The following is a 22744-nucleotide window of genomic DNA, read 5'->3' as shown; positions in this document are numbered from 1 at the left end:
TGCCCATCTCCTGTTTCGGTGTAGTATTCTTGAAATGGAGATTTCCAACATTAATATTGAAAGTTTCCTTTAAAATTTGTGGGTGCAAAACAGAAATGCATGTTGAAAAGCAAAAAAAAATATGATCCATATTCAACAAGAATCCCAGATGGCAGTAATGTTTTAAGTGTAAAACAAGGTTGTGGTAGCTGATATTAAGGGAAACTAACTACATTTTCCCACAAGTAGTTTATCGACACAACAAAATAGGCCATATGTCAATACTGTAACAAAACAGCTCATATGACCTAACAACCAATGCTTATGGTGAGGGAAAGGTTAAGCTTAACAGTCATTATTCACATGGCCACTAGAGGTCACTTGTCAGGGAAACATCAATGTGTCTGTTCTCCTGAATGGACTGGACAGTATTTTGGGTAAAAAAAAACTTGTGGCCACTAGGGTGCATTGGTTAGAATGTATTCCAGACAAAATGGTCCCCCTCTGTTGTTTATTTAGCTAGAAGTCTTATGTGAGTGTGGTACTGGAGCACAGACTAATGACAAACAATGATTAGAATATAGAAACAGTAAGCACACTTCAACAGGCTGTCATCTGCATCATACATACAGAGCAAAAACAGATCTTCACACACTGACCTTGGATAGTTGTTTTGCTTGAAATGCTCATTCCTAACTTGAACAAACATTTTTTTTTCAGCTGCGCAGTCACTCCCCTGTCTTAATTGTTCTGCTTCTCAAATAAATAAATAATTCAGTATAGCTCACTGCTATATATTTTGTTATTCACTTAATTTGAATGTCACATTGTTTCTGATCTGTATAATTATACCACATGTATTTGTGATTGTAAATGACTGGCATTAATTAACTAAATGTAGCCTGTTAAGTTCTAAAAGCTCTCTGTGATACAAAGTAAAATATACTCTTTTTTTTTGCACATTATTGTAACAAAATCATTAAGTTTAACTTTCTATGGGGTAAAATTATGCACAGTTTTATTATCTTTTTGAGGGCTAAATTACCCAGACCTTCACTGTTAAATGTGTGCTTGAAAGAAAAACTCCTAATGACTGTTACATACTATATTTCAATCAAAATGATCCTTACTAAAAAATGTAAAATGGGATTAAGAATAACACAACATAAGCATAAAGTGGCATTAGAAATGTAAGAGATGTGTAATTCCATTAGATGAAAAAGTTAGACTTGTGTTATTATTGCAAGAAACAGCTGTGTTTATTTGAACTTGAGTACCCCTGTCCAGCCTCCCTTTGAAGGAGGCTGCCAAAGATGATTCATTAACAACTTGTAGAATGATTTGTCCAAATACAGCTCATAGCAAGCTCTTCTGTCGGACATAAGACAGACAGGCATAAGCTCTTAAGTGACGACAACTTTTTTGAAATGGAAAACGATGAAACAATGTCAGACGGACAGCCAGATGGATATCAAGCAGCTCCAGAAGACGACAAACAGTGAGTATACATAAGCCCTAACTTCCCAATTGGCTGTTTGTACTCATGTTTTTAAAGCACACAGCCTTCTTTGGCATTCATACAGTAAGTGACCCATTTTATTCAGTTAAATAATAGCAGAACTAATTGACGGTTTGATCTCAACCGCTTTTCGGAGATCTCTTAACCTCTGCACACCTGGCATTATAAAACCGTCCTGTGCTGGTATGATCAGATCACAAGCAACCAGTTAGCACCTGGCATTCTCATGCGTCTCCACATGCGTCTCGGCTGACCATTTGTGATTCGATCTCACTTCCCCGCTCTAAATGCAGTGTACATCACAAAAATATACTAATAAATAAGCACCGGAACACAAACAGAAACACGAGGAGTTTAAGCAACAGGCATTTAACAAAATGTGACCCCTTTCCTTACAAAAGACAATTTATTTCTTATTTCACATTTGTAAATTTCAGAACACAGCTCAGTGAGATTATAATTCACAATTTGAACAGTCAGGACCCGATCAATTCAGGTCAGACTATTTAATGTTTCCAGCGCACCAAGTTCTGCTGCTTTGGATAAATGAACTGTGTGAACGGACGACAACTCTTCCCATAGCACAGCTGTTGGTCTGATATGTGTCGGAAATTACACGATATAAACTAAAAGAAAAAAAGATAAACCCAGATTATGCTTCGGTGAAACAAGCGTAACATGCATCCTGTGTTTTAAATCACTAAAGAGCTGCTTTATAGCAGGAGTTCACAGGTAAATCTCTCTTGCTTTCTGTACAGTTCAGCTGCGCTCATCAGAATCAGACAATAAATAAGAGAAGAGAAGAGCAGATAGAGATCTTCAGGTGAAAGATTGAATATCCAAAATGAACAAACCTGTTGTAATGTGATGGTAACACGTGTAAGCACACAGTCAGATACAAACACAGGAATGTGGTACCGAGAGCTGCATTTATACATATATTTACATATTATATGTGTATGTGTATATACAGTGGGTACGGAATGTATTCAGACCCCTTTACATTTTTCACTCTTTGTTTCATTGCAGCCATTTGCTAAAATCAAAAAAGTTCATTTTATTTCTCATTAATGTACACTAAGCACCCCATCTTGACAGAAAAAAACAGAAATGTAGAAATTTGTGCAAATTTATTAAAAAAGAAAAACTGAAATATCACATGGTCATAAGTATTCAGACCCTTTGCTCAGTATTGAGTAGAAGCACCCTTTTGAGCTAGTACAGCCATGAGTCTTCTTGGGAATGATGCAACAAGCTTTTCACACCTGGATTTGGGGATCCTCTGCCATTCTTCCTTGCAGATCCTCTCCAGTTCCATCAGGATTAGGAAAGGCACACACCTGTCTATATAAGACCTTACAGCTCACAGTGCATGTCAGAGCAAATGAAAATCATGAGGTCGAAGGAACTGTCCAAGGAGCTCAGAGACAGAATTGTGGCAAGGCACAGATCTGGCCAAGGTTACAAAATAATTTCTGCAACACTCAAGGTTCCTAAGAGCACAGTGGCCTCCATAATCCTTAAATGGAAGAAGTTTGGGACGACCAGAACTCTTCATAGACTTGGCCGTCCAGCCAAACTGAGCAATCGTGGGAGAAGAGCCTTGGTGAGAGAGGTAAAGAAGAACCCAAAGAACACTGTGGCTGAGCTCCAGAGATGCAGTAGGGAGATGGGAGAAAGTTCCACAAAGTCAACTATCACTGCAGCCCTCCACCAGTTGGGGCTTTATGGCAGAGTGGCCCGACGGAAGCCTCTCCTCAGTGCAAGACATATGAAAGCCCGCATAGAGTTTGCCAAAAAACACGTGAAGGACTCCCAGACTATGAGAAATAAGATTCTCTGGTCTGATGAGACCAAGATTGAACTTTTTGGCGTTAATTCTAAGCGGTATGTGTGGAGAAAACCAGGCACTGCTCATCACCTGCCCAATACAATCCCAACAGTGAAACATGGTGGTGGCAGCATCATGCTATGGGGGTGTTTTTCAGCTGCAGGGACAGGACGACTGGTTGCAATTGAAGGAAAGATGAATGCGGCCAAGTACAGAGATATCCTGGAAGAAAACCTCTTCCAGAGTGCTCTGGACCGAAGGTTCACCTTCCAACAAGACAATGACCCTAAGCACACAGCTAAAATAACAAAGGAGTGGCTTCGGAACAACTCTGTGACCATTCTTGACTGGCCCAGTCAGAGCCCTGACCTAAACCCAATTGAGCATCTCTGGAGAGACCTGAAAATGGCTGTCCACCAACGTTCACCATCCAACCTGATGGAACTGGAGAGGATCTGCAAGGAAGAATGGCAGAGGATCCCCAAATCCAGGTGTGAAAAGCTTGTTGCATCATTCCCAAGAAGACTCATGGCTGTACTAGCTCAAAAGGGTGCTTCTACTCAATACTGAGCAAAGGGTCTGAATACTTATGACCATGTGATATTTCAGTTTTTCTTTTTTAATAAATTTGCACAAATTTCTACATTTCTGTTTTTTTCTGTCAAAATGGGGTGCTGAGTGTACATTAATGAGAAATAAAATGAACTTTTTTGATTTTAGCAAATGGCTGCAATGAAACAAAGAGTGAAAAATTTAAAGGGGTCTGAATACTTTCCGTACCCACTGTATATATATATATGTGTGTGTAATTGCTACACGAATGTGGACACATATCCCAGACCACCCCTGAATGTGTCCTAAGCAGATCAAATCTTAATGCACCCTGGGTCCATCCACAACTGCATTCTTAGCTGATCACTTGGGACACAATCACACCAGGATGGATCAGATTGGATCTAGATGACAGTTGTGCACAGCCTCTTTTTTCATAATAGCAGTCTATATATTTTTTTTTCAGCACCAAACAATGTCCCCTGGGACAAAGCTGTCAACTGTGGAACTTCAAACTTTGCTCTGATGATGTTGTTCTCTAAGTGTTCTAGTTATAGCAATGAGCAGACTACGTTATTAGTTATTATAATGCTATTCATTGTCCAAAAGTTTGATGGTACAACAAATCCCTATTTCATTTGAATAAAAAGAGAAACACATAAGTATGGAAGTATTTCAAATAAAATAGTATGCAACTGAGGCCACAGAATGTAGAATCTCAAGTTTTGCAAACAGTATTGCAAATGGGAAAGTGAATAAATTAACAAACTCTTAAAGTAACTCAATACTGCAATAGACAAAATGATGTCTCAGCCACAAAATCATTTTAATGATGAAAAAGCACAGCTGGTGACCTAAGATTATTTTTTTTCTCTCCCTCCCTCTGTGTCAGTCTTTGGCTCACACACCCTGCAGACCAACATCCACCACCAACACACATTATGTTACATCCAACACAGCTACAAATACACAGTGTGAATTACAGACAAAGTCACAAGTTAAATCCACTGATACAAAGAGCACTGGTTAATTGGCTTAACATTAATATAGTTTTATAATACAAAACTTAGTTTGGACAAATAAGGTTTTGTATTTTGAGGATTTTTTTTTTTATTGGGAAAACATTCAAAATCTTAAGTCTTTTTCACTGTGTTGTCAAAATGATTTCACATACAAATGATCTCCTGTTTTGTTTTCCAATAAGAATTACTCAAAATGACGTAACAGTGCACTTTTTGATGATGAGTTGTCAAAGAACCAAGAGGACACCATCGATGTCTGAAGGGATTTTTTTTTTTTGACACAAAACTGTGCCAAAAAAAACTGTCTTGTACTAAAACTAACAGGAAATCAGTTATCCGTAAAGTGATGCAAGTTAATTCTGGGAAAAAAGGACAGTTAGGAATGAAGAACTGGGAGGAAGACTAATGGCTGATGGAAACGGTCACCCAGTGGGTGATTTGGGGAACACAGAAAACTTATGGTCTAAATCATGTTTGAATTTCCACATTTTACTGTACATGGTCGGTTGTTGATAAATAAAAAAAAATGTTGCTCAATAAATGTCAATAGTTTTGAGTGCACAAAGCCTGTTTTTGCAAAAAGTGCATGCGCTCAAACAACTTTTTTTTTTAACAGGCAGGCAACAAGTCCATGGGAAACACTATTTACAGTCTGTGTCTTAAGGTCACTCGTCTTCTGATACATGCAAAATTCAACACAGGATGTTAACCCTTTGTCCGATTACAGTATGTTAATCACATACAAAGTCACCGCTATTCGGTTGTGACCTAGAACACCTCTCAGTTATTTTTTATTGATCTGTTGTTACGAAACAATTTCCAACATGGAGCTCCTTCATCTTCCACCAGACCTCTGCAGGGAAATAGCACTGGAATACCAAAACATGATTTTTGGGGCCAATACCGATGTTAGATGGGTAAAAAAAAAAAATGCCACTATTGATATAGTAAACAATATTCTTTATATATACTGTACATACAGTATAAAAATATATTTTTAGTCCTCAGCACCAATAAAAGCCATAACCTGAAGGATTATTTTTGGGGGTTGGGTTATATATCCGAGGGTTCTTCAGATGATTACTGGTACAGCAACGAAGAAAAAACTAAAGTCCTGATCTGTGGTAGTTTTTCTGTTATCCTGCTGAAAACAAACTGCACTAAAAACATAACCCCCTTGGTGGAGGTGATATTATATAAGTCAGAGGGACCATACAAGTACTTTAACTTAAATACTTTAATGGCATTTTGCTGCTAATGCTCAAGTACTTTTACTGAAGTAGAATTTCTCTTGCAGGACCATTATTTGTAACGGTGTATTTTTACATTACTGTATTGGTACTTTTACTTGAGTGAATGATCTGAATACTTCCTCCACCACTGGTGTCTGCGTAAAGAAAGATCTCATTTGAAGGATTCACTTCACCAGTTGTTCATTCGCTCAGTTGGAGTCATTCATTCTAGAACTGACAACCTGCACAGGCACATACGCAGCCAGCATGGCTAATGTGAAAATCCCCTCCTCCGGTCTTTACTGTGAGACCATGTGGCCTGCTGGAACAGTCTCCGCCTTAAGTTGATCATTCAGAAACACATCACACTCCGCCCCCTCCCTTCTCTGTCGCTTTTGCTCTTTCGTTCTCACTCATTGTCATACCGCTCAAATACAGCTCTCCCAAGTATCCACTCATGGACTCACTCATGGTCAGAGCTGGGAATAACACTTGTCCTGGTCAGACAGGGGGATCTAGACTTGTATTTTCCCCAAAAGGCACCAGATGATTTGCCCCGGAATGGAAGCATAACACAGAACCAAAGACTACTGACGTGAGGCAAACTTTCTCAGGTACTCTTCCCTTTCCCTTAACATCACAGGACATTTTTTCCATAATACCTTCTGTTCTTTGTATAAATTACAAGTGGACTGTTCTGTGGTTTCATTCCTTATACAGGAAACAAATGTTGTCCAATTCTAGTTCAGCACGGCAGTCCTGCACTTAGCAGGCACTCATTGCTGTAATATGTAGGCCAAAGGTTACTGGCTATGCTGCAGTGAGGGCAGCTATTTCCCTTGTTTAGTGTAACATTTCAGACTGCTCTGTGATCAGGGCTGCAAAAAGCAAAACAATTTTACACAAATGGATTCGTATTGCGCAAATATTTGAACAGGCCGCATACCGGTAATAATAAATTCTTTAAAAAGTTTTTTTTTTTTTAAATTAAAAAAAATTGCATAATGAATAAATCTTGTTTTTGTCTTTAAGAAAATACGTGGTGCATGTGTTAATTCCTGAATGTGTTTTTCATCACATTTTTGGCAATCTTAAATCAAAAGAAAAAAATAACTGTTGAGGTTAAGTTACAGTAGAAGAGCAGAGAGGAGTTTGTGAATATTACAGTTAATGCTTTTGTTCCACAGAAAAATATTTTCCAGGCAGCCCACTCTCCCCTGCCAGTGATGGACTGGGATTATAAAAAAAAAAGAGGAACATACCAGGCACTACTACTGTACTATTTTTGGTACCCCCTTGCCAGTGCATGCTCATGCGCGTCAAACTTGTAACTTTCCACCAGGGTTTGTGATGAGCAGTCAGTCAGTACAGATGGCCAATAAATACAGTCATTCTGGTGTAACCAACCTTTTCTCCTCATTACCACGCCTTACAGGAATCGCATTGCTTTCAAACCAATATTTGTCCATGTTTGAAAAAAATCAAACGTATTACTGAGGTTTTCTGCCTGGTTATCACCAAATTTTGCACACATATGTATTTGAGAATGTAATGTTTAAGTATTTGAACAAACACTGACAATGTCATCAGCCTCAGCTGCACTGTGTTCATTGCTCATTGGCAAAGGTTAGCATTCCGATGTGCTAAACTAACACAGTGATGATAAACATTACACCTGCTTAACATCAGCATGTTAACATCACTGCGGGCATGTTAGCATGTTGACATTTGCAGTCTCAGAGCTGCCAGCATGGATAAATTTCTGGTCTCACGTTGTACTCTGGGGTGCATGGTAGAGTGCAATAAATCACTAGATATTTGGACAAGACAACAAAACGGTTTACACAAAGTGGCCTGAGTTTCTGTACAGAAGCATAGTCTTGTCTTTGTAGTAATTTTCCTGATTATAAAAAGTCCTTGACCTAATCAAATCGCTTGATTGAGGAGATTTATTGAGTTGTCAACATACTAGAGCCTTCCCAGCACATAACCTGCATCCTCCTTATCACTCTAATTAATGACAGATCCCTTCTCATACAAGTCTTACGCTTTGCAGGAAAATATTTAGGCAGAATTTATGCTTTTGTTTCCAAGACAATATTAATTTAAAGTCTGTGGAGTTTCTACTGAGTCGGGCGTCCCCAAATATTTCATAGGCAAAGATGAATCTCAGTTCTCAAACAGATGTCTGCATAACACCTGTTCACCGCATTTTATTTACTGCAACTCTCCGAGCACACGTACACGCGCGCTCGACAGTTCAAATGTCATTCCGTGTTAAGCACATGGCGAGATATTTAGCTCAAGGGGTGTAGACGTGAGCTTCACAAGCCTACCTGTGTAGACACACCTCTGGCTCTAAACCTTCATACAGTTATGCAAAAGACAAGAATGCACACCACACAAGTGTGTATGCTCATTTAGCCACAAACTCGTGGTGCTAGTTACCAACGCCTGAATGAATAGTACTCCGGACCACACATATTGTTAAACAAATGAGAGATAATTGTGTGGAGTCAGAATTTGTACCTCAACCACAAAATGCATCAACTTTATAACAGGAAACACAGGGAAGAAATCATGCACTTACTATTAGACATCTTCATAACAAAACAATACGTAGTATGTTGTGGTAGTTCAGTGTGAAGGTATCAATGATTTTGTGGCTGTTCAAGGCCCCTGTTCATTGTGTTTATAGCCAACAGTGCTGGTTACTGGTTCATGAGTCCACACTGTTGTTAAAAACTGCTCAAGAGCCGACATGTAAAGCAGAATGCCGTGTCTTTAAACAAGCTGTAGCAATGCATGTTAAAAGTTCTCTGCTGATATCCAAATGTCGCTGTGGTGTATCTATAGAACTAGTTATTCTGGTGCCTCTTGGGGATGATTGCTAAAGTGTTATCAATGATAAGATCCTCAGACCCATCGCAGGCAGGTTCTCTTCCTCATCTCTGTCCTCCGAGTTTCCGAATTTCTCGGTCCTGGTCAGTAACTACTAACGGTGTTTACATCTTCTTCACACTGATTAAAAGCACATGTATGACCCTTGTTAGTTTCACAGTCACTCTTGTCTCCAGGTTTTGATACTTCACATAAAAGATGCTTATTCAGCTGGTTTGGTAGAGCTCAGCTATGTGAATAAATGTTACAATGTTACAGCTACATTAGTAGCTGTAAGAGGAAACATGTTTGGAGACTCCTGTTCCAGAGGGTATCTACAGCGCCCTCAAGCTTCTCCCAGACGTTGCCTTTAGTAACCTTTAAAATATTTCAGACAGCCTTGGGTACCCAAAGTGTAAGCCGCTAAAGTTTTTCTTTGCTTCTTCGGCTTTGATATTGAGAAATCCATGACAATTTTTATTGTTTCTTACCCAGGGCCCAGTGATTTGTATTATAAAAAAAAAAAAAACTTCCTAAGCTCTAAGAAAGTTTGACAAATATTATCATTGGGACAAGAGGACGACTGTCAACAGTTAATTGTGGTTGTACCATTGAAATCACATTAATCAGTAGAGAGTGTCAACAATGTCTGACTAATAGATATTTGGACAGCAGATGCGGTTGAAGTTGTGTCTGCTTCTCCAGGAGAGTCCTTGAGATATTTAAACCCTACTAGGTCCGAGGTTGCTGCTGTGTGTCTGAATCTGGAACCTTGAATTCCCACAAAAACTGTAACCACTATAGGAAGAATTGTTGAATTAGACAGCATTAGTTTTACCTAGGTGTGTCTAATAAACTGACAACTGAGTTTACATTTGCGGAGCAAAGGTGCCTCCTCAAGCGCACAAACAGCCCTTCAGTTAATGGCAGACCCACTCGTTTGCTGTGGTTAGGGGCAAGTTTTGAGCACACAAGAAAAATCCATTTTTCCAGTTGTGAAAACCTACTTTTTCATTGAGTATGATTGACTGTTGAAAATTGCCTCAGTCATAGCCTCTGTAAGACTGTTAAATGGAGCAAATGTGTTTCGTTTCCCTTTCACATATCAGAATTGCTTATTTCATGAAATTATAGATTCTCATGAGGAATTGCCACTCAGCATTATTGGTCATTGTCTCAATAAAATAATGATACAAATATTTTTTTAATCAAGTGGTTACTTTTAATTTGTTCTATTTTAATTATATATATATGTTTAAACCAAATTCTTTACATGTTCTTACCACAGTTGACTAATGTTTTTAAGCCATTTCTTCAATTCTGTCAACGTTTAATGTTTAGCTTTACTAAATATGTTTTAGAGTATAAATGTTGCCCATTTCTATCATTTTGAGGCCCATTAATTTATATCAGCATGTTACACTTTTATATGTTCTCTAAAAATAGACCAAAACAATGCTGCTGCAAGGATGGCAGATGTGGAGCACAATATTGCACTACAGGAAATGAAACTTAACTTGAGATAGTTTTGAAAGATTGGTATTATGATGGGGAACTATTCATGGAATGACACCAGTCAAACTTTCCGTTGCACAAGCTTTTGTTGTTGCTGTTCTTGTTCTTTAAGCAACATACAGTGCAGGCCCGGCTCTCTTGATGACTCTGATTCAAAGCTAATTTTTACACTTATTAATCAACACATTAAATGATCACTGTACCGCTTTCGAAAAAATGTGTTTCTGCATTTCAGATCAGACTTTTTTTTAGTAATTTAGTGCCACACATATTTTCCAGTCTGTTTGCTTCACTCCCACATTAAATCCAAGGCAGCCACACAAAAGCAACATTGATGAAAATAATTACCCTCATGCCAAGCTGCACTGACCTTCTATTGACCTAAAGTAGCAAGACTGCTGGCATTGTGCAGATTAAGGACATTAATATTCAGTGACTCAATCATATTCTATTCCTAATGTTGTTTGTGATTATGTTATGTTGTTTACTTGGAACTGACAGGACACAAGAAAAGTGACCTGTTAATACAGAGAATGTATTTTTCATTAACAATTTGCAGAATGAAATCCACAAATAAGACAAAATATGTAATAAAAAAAAAAAAAGACTACATGGCTGTAAATAACTATGAGTGTGGCTAACCATATTGTAACCAAATGCTACAGTTAGTGCCTTTCAAATCATCTAATCTGATCAAAAATATTATTAAACTTTCCCGTCTTTTTTGTTACAGCACAATGGATAAATCCTACGGTCCAGAGGTGAAGTTCAGGCTGGACATGGTCACAGCCCATTCTGCACCTAGCACCCTGACCAGAGGACAGTGGTCGAGCAAAATTGAGTTCCTCTTGGCTGTTGCTGGGCAAATCATAGGCCTGGGGAATGTGTGGCGGTTTCCTTACCTGTGTTACAAAAATGGAGGCGGTGAGTTTTATTATTGTCAAGGAAAATAAAGTTTTCTCATAAGTGAAAGATGTATAAAAACAAGCTATCGGTGGCAACTCAAAGTATTTAGTTTAGATCAAAGGTTGCAGCACCATTTTTTTAAATTAAAATATTTTGGCCAAAATTTCATTTCAGAGCTACTATTAAAATATCAACTTTGGCTAATTACGCAGCTACTCATAACTCCTATTCCTAAAACTATTTTATTATTTAGTATCTCATTATGAGAAAAGATCTCCTAACTATGAGCTTTTTTTTTTGTAATATGCTTAAAACAACCTTAAGATGAAGGTATATACACAAGATGTGCTTATGCTTTACACTGCACCATTGTAAAGTGTTACGTTATTTTTGTTTGATGAAGTTAAACAACCGTACAACTTCCCACCAATCTGTGATGTCGTTGTACATTTGCCAAGAGAAGCTTTAGGTGAAGAAATTATCTCTATAATTTTGACAATAGTACATGCTGTTAAACATTTAGAATTTAAAAAACATTTCTAAAAAGAAGATAAGCAAATTAAGAAACGTACGACAACACATTCGTTATAGGGGTCGTCAAGAAATGCACTGCAAATCACTACAAATTAAATATAACAACCCAAAGAAGTTTTAAAAGTAAGCTTAAAACTGTTGAACACGGGAAGACGAATGAGGTGATGTTGGAAAATGCATGATACCAACAATATGTGGAGACTAGACACATCAGCATTAGCCAAGTTGAGCTGTCACAGGATCAACCTATATCAGTGTGATACATATGGATTAATTAAAGTTTTCAACTCACAAACAACTTTTGATTTTCCCTAGGAGTGTTCTTCATCCCTTATATAGTCTTCCTCTTTACCTGTGGCATCCCCTTGTTTCTGCTGGAAACATCTCTTGGCCAGTACACTAAACAAGGAAGTATTACCTGTTGGAGAAAAATTTGCCCCCTATTTGAAGGTAAAGATTTAAGTCTACTATCAATGTGAAATGAAAATAAACATGTGAATTTAAAAGATAAAAGATGGCACGTGAGTTTTTTGTTTTTTTTTAACTAGAACATATGACGTTACATCATTGAACAGGCAATCTGGGTTTTTGAAATTCGCAAGCCCTGCCATCAAAATTCAAAGCAGATGATTGTAATCTGCTATTAATCTAAAATGGACTGACGCTGTATGTTTTTATTACATTTGAGTGAAATGATTTCTTCTGCTTGAAAGGTTTGGTTTATCATTGAATGAGGAGATATCAGGAAGTTACACAGGCCTAGCTTCTCAGTCACCATCGGCATATGTGAAAACACACCTATAAATCAATGACATGCAGTATGTGAATATGTAGGTTATATGTGTACAATATGGTCAAAAATATACTGATTCGGTGATCAAGAAAACTGTAATTATGAGTTGCAAACTTGAAGGAATTTTGTATTAGTAATGGTTGAATTTTCTCTCAAACAATACAAAATTCAAGGACTTACATTTTTACACAGTTGTGACATTACAGACTAAATTTGCATAAATGTATATAATAAGGGGAAGAAATGATGCAAGGCCATTATTTCAGATCTATAAACTATCCAATGCTGTATTCCTGTACATTTCAGTTGACCTTTGAGTTCTCAGGTGGCTACGACCTCTGTCCCTCCTTCTTTACTTCCTGTTAGTATCTCTTCCTCTACTAAAAAAATAATGAGTTACAAAGACTGATGTTTATCTTTGAGTCATGTTTACATGTCTTCGGTGAGTGTACAACAGTAGAACATGTTTTCACTACACTGAAATTACTCAGCAACAACATTCACTTTATAATAATATTCTGGTGGTATTTTTTAACGTAACTTTTTTTTTATAATGCATTAAATGTGAGGCATTTAATCACTTTCTGTTGCACAGTTTTTCTATGTATTTATTATTTGTTGGTATTTCAAATTATTTTATAAATCTTTTTTGTATTATTTTATTTCTTAAATCATTTTAAAAGTAAATTATGCAATCATTTTAAAATTAGTTGTATAGTCAAACTAGTCCTGATATTTTAGCAATAACAAGACGGGCCAAGTCAAGAATGCCGAGCACTTCCGTTACGCAGAGGAGACCAAACTGGCATGGGAGGAAGGGAAACTGTCAAGGGACACATTTTAATTATTCTTGTTTTTGTTATTTCTTACTTTCATGTGTTGAGTTTGACTTAATGGATTCTTATTTTTCTTTTTCTATTTTCAGGGATGGGTTATGGTAGTATAGTTGTTGTTTTATACTCCAGTATCTATTACATTGTCATATTGGCCTGGGCATTCCTATATCTCTTCTCTTCTTTCAACTCTGAGCTTCCCTGGGCGAGCTGCAGAAACAGCTGGAACACAGGTAGGACCCCGGATGTGATCATAGAAGAAGAAACATGAAAACAAACAAGTAATTATCATGAAGCTTCAGTGCAATTGTGATGTATTGCATGCTGATAAAGTTCACTGAAGTCATTATGTTACTGGTTAATTAACTTGTTTTACAGGTTTGTTGTTCAGATTTTTTAGGGGTGAATCAGATTGTGGGAAAAGATCCCTACCTTTGAGGAGTTTGGTTTGGGTCTGGAGCTCAAAGTTTATTTGCCACAAAAACTCACTTAACCACCACTTGAACAACCATCAGCATACTAGCATGATATCATTAGATATTGATGGTTTTCAAAAGAACATAAATAGAATTTAAAATTAAAATCTTTATCAAATTTGTGCGTAAATTCTGTCTGATAGAAACAACTGCACAACAGGCTAAGTGTGACAACTAACAAATTAATTTTACTAGGTCGTTTTGTGTTCATGACTGGTAATTATTTAATCTATTGGAAATGTAAAAGTATCTGTAAACAGATATGACAAATCAGCATAAAATTGTATTTTGAAAGTTATTGAGTTATTGTTAAAAGTAGAAACGGCTCTATGGAAATGTCCCCCAAGTAATAATACATCAAATACTAGCACAGTTTACATGCATACAAATATAAAAAGGAAAGCAATTGATTTGACGTTGAGATTGAAGGCTTTGATAAGTGATTTGATCATTTGTGTACATTTAATTCCATGACTTTTTCCAAATATCCGTTGTTTCTCAGAAACTTGTGTGGAGTTCGATAAAAGACCTGATTATTTCAACATGACTGTAATTGAGAATTCAACATCGCCAGTGAGAGAATTTTGGGAGTGAGTAAGAAAATCCAAAACTTATTCAGTGTAAGTGTATGTATGTTGACAGTGTAAGCTCGAAAACATTTTTGAATTTTAAATGCTACAACTGTGATTTGCAGGAGAAGAGTTTTGAATATTACAGGAAGTATCCATGAGTTGGGCAGCATACGATGGGAGCTGGCTCTGTGTCTACTGTTGTCCTGGGTCATCTGTTACTTTTGTGTCTGGAAAGGAGTAAAGTCTACTGGGAAGGTAGGACAATAACATTTTTTTTTTTTTTTAAATGTTGTACCAAGAAACCTTTAAACTGGAAGGGATAACTCAATTGTTGGCACATTACATTTTTGTCTACTCTTTAAAAATACTCCAATTATATCACTTTGCAAGATACCATGCCCCTAGATATTGGAAACAAGGTGTGTTTATACAAGGTTCACGGTTCACATAAATGATCAGAGAAGTGTAAAATCTGCTAGAACAACACAGTTTCAGACCTTCATCATTCCTAGACAGTTTGATGGTGCTATAACGTTTTTCCTATTCCCACTGTTCTTAAACTGGGGGTTGCAACAGGATAAGGGTCATGTGCTCTGTGACAGTCGCTGTTTAGGGTGCTGTTGAGCTCCTCAAACACACATGTACACACACACACACACACACACACACACACACACTAACCTTACATTAACCTTAAACTAAGTCATCACTTTTAAAACTAATGATTTAATGACTTGTTTTTTTGTCTTGGCTGTATGTCCCCACAACATTAGTAATATAAGTACAACCAAACATCTACTACTGAGTAGGGAACTGGGAACAGGTGAGGTGGGCAGCAGACTGGCAGCTGACTGGGTTAACAGAAAGACACAGGTGACCTCTGGTGGGCAGGAGTAAAACAGAAACAAGACTAAATGAAACGGTGAGCGGCAGAACAAAAACAACACAGCCATGTGATGCTTTGTTATGCGAACTTTAGCAAATGGTAGGGAATGAGCGAGTTGTGTGTAATTATTGCATTTGGAAACGTGTCCTCAAACGGGGATCACGCTCCCAAAAAGGTTAAAGGAACAGTTTGCCGGTGTAAAGATGATCTTTGTACAAACCCTAAGTGTCTATGCACTTTTCAAAAGTTTTTGAAATTGGTGCTGCGACCAGAAAAAAACGGAGAAAATATGCCTTAGTGTTCAATTTCGCTCAAAATGCAAAAGTCCTACAAACCCCAGAATGCACTGCGCTCGTTGCGTTCGCTTGCAGCCGCCACGACGTCGTTTCTATCGGATAAGCTTGAACGGAGGTCCCGGTTACCTGCATATAAACCGGGGTGTTGGCGAGTGAAAAGCCGCCCGTTTGTTTACACAACTTTTTGCTCGCAATGGTATCGACTTGCATTGTTCCCGGGTCCCGACCGCTGTAAACCGGAAGACTGAGAACACAACGACTCGGACCCAGAGGAAATAAGTCGAGGATACCGCCGGTCCATCTACCGCACCGGGACTGTTCTCTGCATCCTCCCGGACCCAAAACGCGCCGCATATAGTTGAGGATGTCGCCACAATATATCGTTCCTTCGATGTTGTTATCTTAGCAGCTAAAGTACACTATACCCACCCGGGCAGTGTTCTTGGTCAGAGTCTCTGCACAGCATCTTCCTTATTATCTTACTGTTTCAATAATACAAACACATTATCGTTTACAAATTGTAATCTAGCCCAAAACTATGAGCCATTTCATAAATGCTTATACAGATTTTAACATTCTTACTCTGAAGAAAAAGCAAACATTTCCCTTCCTCTTACAGGAGAACCACGTTTTACACGAGTTTATTGCGATTTTCATTCCACACACCACAGAGTTAACCTGAATTATCGAGGAACAACTGAACACAAACATTCCCTACAAGACACTAATGTCATCACCTGCCTGCGCCGCCAGCCAACACTGAACCGATACCAGAACCTTCAAAAGGAGCTGCAACAACAACACACTTCAACAGCTGCCTCTGAAGCAGACTTCTGGGTGTTAAAGTGGGCGGTGCAATGACGATTGACTTTGTGCTGATTCAGATAAAAAAAAAAAATTTTTAAAGTTCCTAATCGATACATTTTCAATGCTTTAATTACCATCTATATTATTGCTTTCTGAGCTGTGTGTTTTGCAAAAATGAATCACTGGGGTAGATTTTAAACTAAAGTACTGTCAGGATGATAACTCCTGGAAACAACTGCAACTATACTGATATAAAACAAACATTTGTTGTATTGGTTGGTCTATAAATCAGTAGTTTAGCAATTCTGTGTTGTGTTATTAACTTTCTTCCTCATTAAAAACAACCCTTTTATAAAGAACTATAGTGTAGAAGCACATGGGCTATTATAACAGATTATGTTAAAGTAGTCATATAGGTGCAGAATAAATCAAAGGGAGAAATATCTGTCTGCAAAAACAATCTATTTTTAGAGGGTCAAACCTAATATTCTCTGCTGCTTTCAGCAGCATGTACTGGATAATGAATGGGATATAAAACTAACTAAAACCAGCTTGTTCAAAGCTTTGTTCACAGAATTTCTGAAAAGATATTTCAGAATAAACTTCAATTTCACATTCAAATGAGTGTAAGAGATAAATAGTATGATCTCTCACCTTATGAAAATTTAAACAATGTCTAAGAATACTTTACAGTTCAAGTTGATCTAGTGCATCTGTTCTTTCTCTGAGTCTCTGGTGCAATCCATCAGTGATGGAAACTTCCCTCTGATGGCCTGCAAAACAAGACGATCGTCCTCCCCCGGTCTCTCCCTGCAGAAATCCAGGAAACGGCAAAAGGCTGTCAGGCGATATTGAATGCAAAACAACAACAACTTAGCGAGTCAAGCTTATTTACAGCTCAAAGAAAATGTAATAAAAAAAAAAAAGTACTTCAGAGTAATGTACATAATGTAAACAACAAACATTTCATGACTGCAGGGTATCTGGCAGCAATATCAAAGCCTGTCCGTTTGAATATGCAATCAGAGGAGAGGAAACGATCCCTGATAAACTATTTTTTTTTAAAATGATAGTGAATATCATGCCACATTTTGTAGGCTATGCTGTCACTATATTTCGTTCCGCACCGCTGGCTTCGCTATTTCACAGCAGCATGGCGACTAGTTCGGTGTCCATCGGTGCACATTTCCCGCAACGGCTCCACCTGTTGTCTCCGGCCCGGTTCGCTCTGTGCCGCTTCCGTTGCACGGTGCTCGGCCTTCACTCTCGGGCTCTTCCTCCTCCATACGCCGTAGCTCCTCCACACTATATTTTAGCTCATATAAGTAGCCATCAATGTCTGAATCCAGCATAACACTGTTAAAATGGCTGCAGTGCACATTAACGTTACTTTCTGCCGGAGTCCTCCGGTTTGTGTACGTGAGTAGGCAGCATGGCGGGCGGGCCGTTTTGAGTTTGGAGCAGGTGAGGACAGAACCCGCCTATCCTCGCCACTGACTGGCTGTGGAGGCAGGCTGCAGAAACCCAGGAAATAAACAGTCTGTAGTTTGTGGGATATGGCATGTACCATGGAGTACGACTGGTGATTTTATATCGATACAAATCGGGTTGAAAATCGGCAAACTATTCCTTTAAGAACCACTGCCCTCGAAGATGAATTATAATTGGGTTCGTGATCCTCCTCTTGACTTTTCCATCACCTCCGGCTGTAGTTTGTGTTCAGTGTTTATTAGTAATTGTTAGTATACTGACACATTAAGATTAAGATGGTGAATATGATACTCATCAACTGTTAAACTCCCTGCATGTGCCAAAGTATAGTGTGACTCAAAAACACATCTAAAAGAGAGCAATCTCTAAATTGAAAGTAACCATATGTTTTATTGGTGATTAAAGTAGCTGCCCATTTTGCCTTTGGGTTATTGAACTGTGTTTCCCGTAGCTTCTCAGACAAGAACACAGTTTACTAGATGAGTTAACAGTATGTGTTTAATTAGTGCTACAGTACCTTAAACCAGGCCTTTCATGTATGTTGAGCATACATTGTGTTCTTGAGCTCAGAGTGACTGACAGCGTCCTCAGTTTTGCCACAAATGAACCCTGTCCATGGTTCCTCCACAGGTAGTTTACTTCACTGCGACATTTCCATATGTGATGCTGGCAGTGTTGCTTGTTCGGGGACTCACATTGCCTGGGGCCATGAATGGGATCAAGTTTTACCTCTACCCAGATCCATCCCGCCTCTCTGACCCCCAGGTACAAACTTATCCCCATTTGAAGACTTTATTTATGTAAAATAAAAAGCAGAAAAACAGGATTCAGTCGGTTACTCATACATGGTTTTCAACCGTCATGTTTTTTTACTATAACTATATTAGCTGATGATTGCCTTGCCGTTGTCACAAAAGTTGACAGCAGTGTAAAACATTAGCAAATGTTCTTTCCCGACACTCTGCATGCACAGTTGCAACACACAATAAATGCCTTTCATATGTAATTTATTGTAAATTACTTTTATATGTCTTGCAGGTGTGGATAGATGCTGGCACACAAATATTTTATTCCTATGCTATTTGCATTGGGTGTCTAACCGCACTTGGAAGCTACAATAAGTACAACAACAACTGTTACAAGTAAGTTTAATGTTACATCTGTTGCATATGAAACACAAAATGACCCAAAAAAAAAAAATCTGAAAATGACAGATTTAAAAAGCGGAAAAATGCAACATAAAGGTTATACAAAGATGATACAAACCAGAAAAGATGTTATAAACAATGATACAGAACTACATTTTATAATAAACTCAGAGTAAAATTTTAGTGACCGTTTGAGACATTCTTCAGAATTCAGAGTCTCTTCACTGCTTATTTCAGGCTGAACAATATGACTTTATACAACAGAATGCTCTTTTTTTTTACTGTGTTAATAGGAAACAAGTAGCTAAGTAAGCCTCAACTATCCACAAAAGATGTGAAATTTTAATGGATTTTAATGCAAAATAATGTGGTATGATACATACGTTTGTTTGTTTTTTGCTCATTTGTTTGTGATTGTGTTTGTTTGTTTTTAGGGATTGTGTGTATTTGTGCCTACTGAACAGTGGAACCAGCTTTGTTGCTGGCTTTGCCATCTTCTCTGCTCTTGGATTCATGGCATATGAGCAGAACATAGACATATCAAAGGTGGCAGAGTCAGGTGAGTTTATGAAAGTACATTTTAATAAACATTTAAGAGAATGAATAAATAAACTTAAAATGAAGATTTCATGAATAAACATTGCACTTTTAGAACAGCAAAAGCAGCCAAAACATGTTAGATGCACTTTGGTGAAATATTTTGACTCAAAAAGCAGAAAAATGACCAGATGTCCATTATATTTACTTATTGTTCCTGCAGGTCCTGGCTTGGCTTTCATTGCTTATCCGCGAGCAGTTGCCATGATGCCTTTTCCTCAGCTCTGGGCGGTTTTCTTTTTCATAATGGTCATTTTACTGGGACTTGACAGTGAGGTAGGCTGACCATTTTTCCAACCACAATGAATTAGAAAATCTGTTTTGTTTCTCTCTTGAATACAGTTTTAATCAAAGGTCAAATATTTTTAATGATCATTAGATCTGTTAAATCTGTACATGAAGTAATCATAATGGTTGCACAGTCTTCCCTTTTCATCAAACTATCAAGTTGTAGTCTTTTCCTTCTTTCTTTTTTCTTTTTTGGTGTGCGAGTGTCTCAGTTAAAAAAGAATGAATGTATTTCTTCCATCCATAAAGTTTTGACTTTGGTCCTATTATCTGTCTGTGTATTTTTGATGTTTTAGTAGCTAATCCACAGATTTCACTTTATTACAGTGGAAAGTCTAGCCAAGGATTGAATAATCACAGCTTTGTTTGCATCTAGATTGATCGCAGGATTTTTATTTTGAAAATTGCTTTAGGAACAACTCATCATTCTCATGAACTACTTAATTTAACTCAAATCTGTCTCAGATGTGCCATCATATTTATTTCACTTGTGACACAATTGTTTCCAGAGACAGATAAAACATTCTTAATCTTTAATACTATTTAAATATAATTAGAAGAAGATTGCGCACTATAAACTCTCTATTTCTCTCTCTATTTTCTAATTACTAAATTACTACTTGTGAAATGTTTGCCTCACATTTGGTGTTATTAATAATTTAACTGACTAGTCTGTGTTTCAGTTTGTGGGTCTTGAAGCGATGATGACAGCAATTTCGGACCTGAATCCATCCTTCTTCCATATTGGCCATCGACGTAAACTTCTTCTGCTCGCGATCAGCGTTGTTAGTTTCTTCATCGGCCTTGTGATGGTCACAGAGGTAAGATTAATCTGTCACATAATTTACATTTCCTTATGATAAAAGACCATAACAACAGCTAACACAGCTATTGTCTCCCTCACAGGGTGGCCTGTACATCTTCCAGGTGTTTGACTACTATGCCTGCAGTGGGATGACATTACTTCTCTTTGCCTCACTACAGTCTATATGTGTTGGATGGGTGTATGGTCAGTTTATATACAGGAGAAATATCTCTGGCCTCTTCACATTGAATTTCAATTTTTCTCACCTCTGTGTTTTTGTCCACTCGCAGGAGCAGACCGGTTTTATGAAAACATAGAGGACATGATTGGATACCAGCCTTTGTCCCTGATCAAATACTGTTTGAAATATGTCACTCCAGTAGTTTGCATGGTGAGTTACAGTTAAGATGAGCTAAACCCCGCCCCCTTACTTACTGTCACTATAAGTCTGTCCAGTTTCGCATCCTCACAAAGCACACACGAGACACCATTTAAAATAAGTACAATCGGTCTTTAAAGTCTTACAGAGGCAGACAAAGGCAGGCTCCTTATTTCTAGTCAGTCACAGTTTATTTTGCTGGAAGGTTTTATTAGCTGTAATGAAGCTAATGTTAGTTCTGTTAGTTGGTTGAAAACAGCCTCCAGCAGACTTTTAATGTTTCCTGCTAACTCATTGTAATTAAATGATCTTGTCAAAGGGGATCTTTAATAAACACTCAATACATGAAATCCTAATAAAGGACGAGAGCTGCATGTCACATTCAAAAAGTCTGCATCCTCACTAGCTGATTAACAGTAGAAAAAAAAAAGCAGCTTTGTTTTTGTTTTCAGCTAATTAATCCAAGAATTAATAGTATAAAGACGTAGGATGTAGAATTAGCCAAACATAAAGAAAGTGAGAAGCAGTGACTGGCCTCTCTGAGCCAACAATAACAGAGAGGTTTCCTTCTCGGCAAAAAAAAACATTGTCCACCTAATACATTTGTGTTTGTACATTCAAAGCACAAAAACAACTTAATGTCTTCCCATCAGCTCTCAAACGTTCCCGTCTGTACAGAAACACATCTATAAGGATGAGGAGAAGAAACGCTAACGCTTGCCTAAACTCAGACAGCATCTAGTGCTGCAGGTTGGAGTGTTTTTTTTTTTTTTTTTGTCGTACAGACTCTGGACTTCTAAATGTATTGAGTAATTGGGTGTTGTGCATGCTCCAGGCCTTATAAAATGCAGAGGACAGTAATATGATAGGGTTATCGTTATCCTCACAAAATATTATGCTGTCGACGACATAAAGCTGAAAACGTTTGTGTTTTTATTTTAGTTATTTTGATAATTGTGTTGATGCTACATGTGTATTATTTTTTACAGTCAGTAAAGGAACATCTACTTACTTGCATGTATGTAGCAGAAAGAAAAGAACCTGGAAACAATAAAATGATCTAAATTAAACTACTTCAGGGGAATATTTATACCATTTTGTAAATTCCCGTTAACTTGTAATTAATGATGAAAAAATATTTTGTCCATAATTTGTTTAGGGAACGTTTGTTTTCTCTCTGGTGAAACACACACCTCTGAAGTTCAACAACACAGTTGATTATCCATGGTGGGGTTATGCTCTTGGCTGGTGGTTCACACTCTCCTCAACACTCCTTGTTCCCCTCTTGATGCTGTACAATCTGAACATCACTCCTGGCACACTGCGGCAGGTAAGCTTAATATGGGACTCCAAAATACTGTGTGTTTTGAATTCATTTGTAATTAAATTAATTATTATTCTTT

General features: G+C 37.7%; 1 protein-coding gene across 3 annotated transcripts in view; it reads left to right on the top strand.

Annotated features, from left to right (window-relative positions):
• The first annotated feature begins 1401 nt into the window (after positions 1 to 1401).
• LOC138195014 (sodium- and chloride-dependent GABA transporter 2-like) overlaps positions 1402 to 22744 on the top strand; it is a 24094-nt gene continuing 2751 nt past the window's right edge. Inside the window, exons 1-15 of one of the 3 annotated variants that reach the window (XR_011177984.1) lie at positions 1402 to 1477; positions 11264 to 11454; positions 12286 to 12420; positions 13689 to 13829; positions 14575 to 14662; positions 14767 to 14899; positions 18755 to 18889; positions 19163 to 19266; positions 19707 to 19831; positions 20033 to 20145; positions 20841 to 20978; positions 21064 to 21166; positions 21253 to 21353; positions 21995 to 22091; positions 22501 to 22574. Coding sequence is in view for 2 of the 3 variants with exons in the window: in XM_069144082.1 (XP_069000183.1) it covers positions 1407 to 1477; positions 11264 to 11454; positions 12286 to 12420; positions 13689 to 13829; positions 14575 to 14662; positions 14767 to 14899; positions 18755 to 18889; positions 19163 to 19266; positions 19707 to 19831; positions 20033 to 20145; positions 20841 to 20978; positions 21064 to 21166; positions 21253 to 21353; positions 22501 to 22671 (1749 nt within the window). In the remaining variant the exon portion in view is untranslated. Of the gene's footprint in view, positions 1478 to 6559; positions 6750 to 11263; positions 11455 to 12285; positions 12421 to 13688; positions 13830 to 14574; positions 14663 to 14766; positions 14900 to 18754; positions 18890 to 19162; positions 19267 to 19706; positions 19832 to 20032; positions 20146 to 20840; positions 20979 to 21063; positions 21167 to 21252; positions 21354 to 21994; positions 22092 to 22500; positions 22672 to 22744 lie in introns of those variants that run through there. The other 2 variants (XM_069144082.1, XM_069144089.1) reach the window with 2 other exon arrangements.

The sequence above is a fragment of the Embiotoca jacksoni genome, unplaced genomic scaffold (genome assembly GCF_022577435.1).
Source record: "Embiotoca jacksoni isolate LCO1_2020_lvr unplaced genomic scaffold, fEmbJac1.0.p SCAF_1, whole genome shotgun sequence".
Classification (NCBI taxonomy): domain Eukaryota; kingdom Metazoa; phylum Chordata; class Actinopteri; family Embiotocidae; genus Embiotoca; species Embiotoca jacksoni.
The sequence above is the reverse complement of the archived record's forward strand: the minus strand, read 5'-3'. Positions and strand labels throughout refer to the sequence as shown.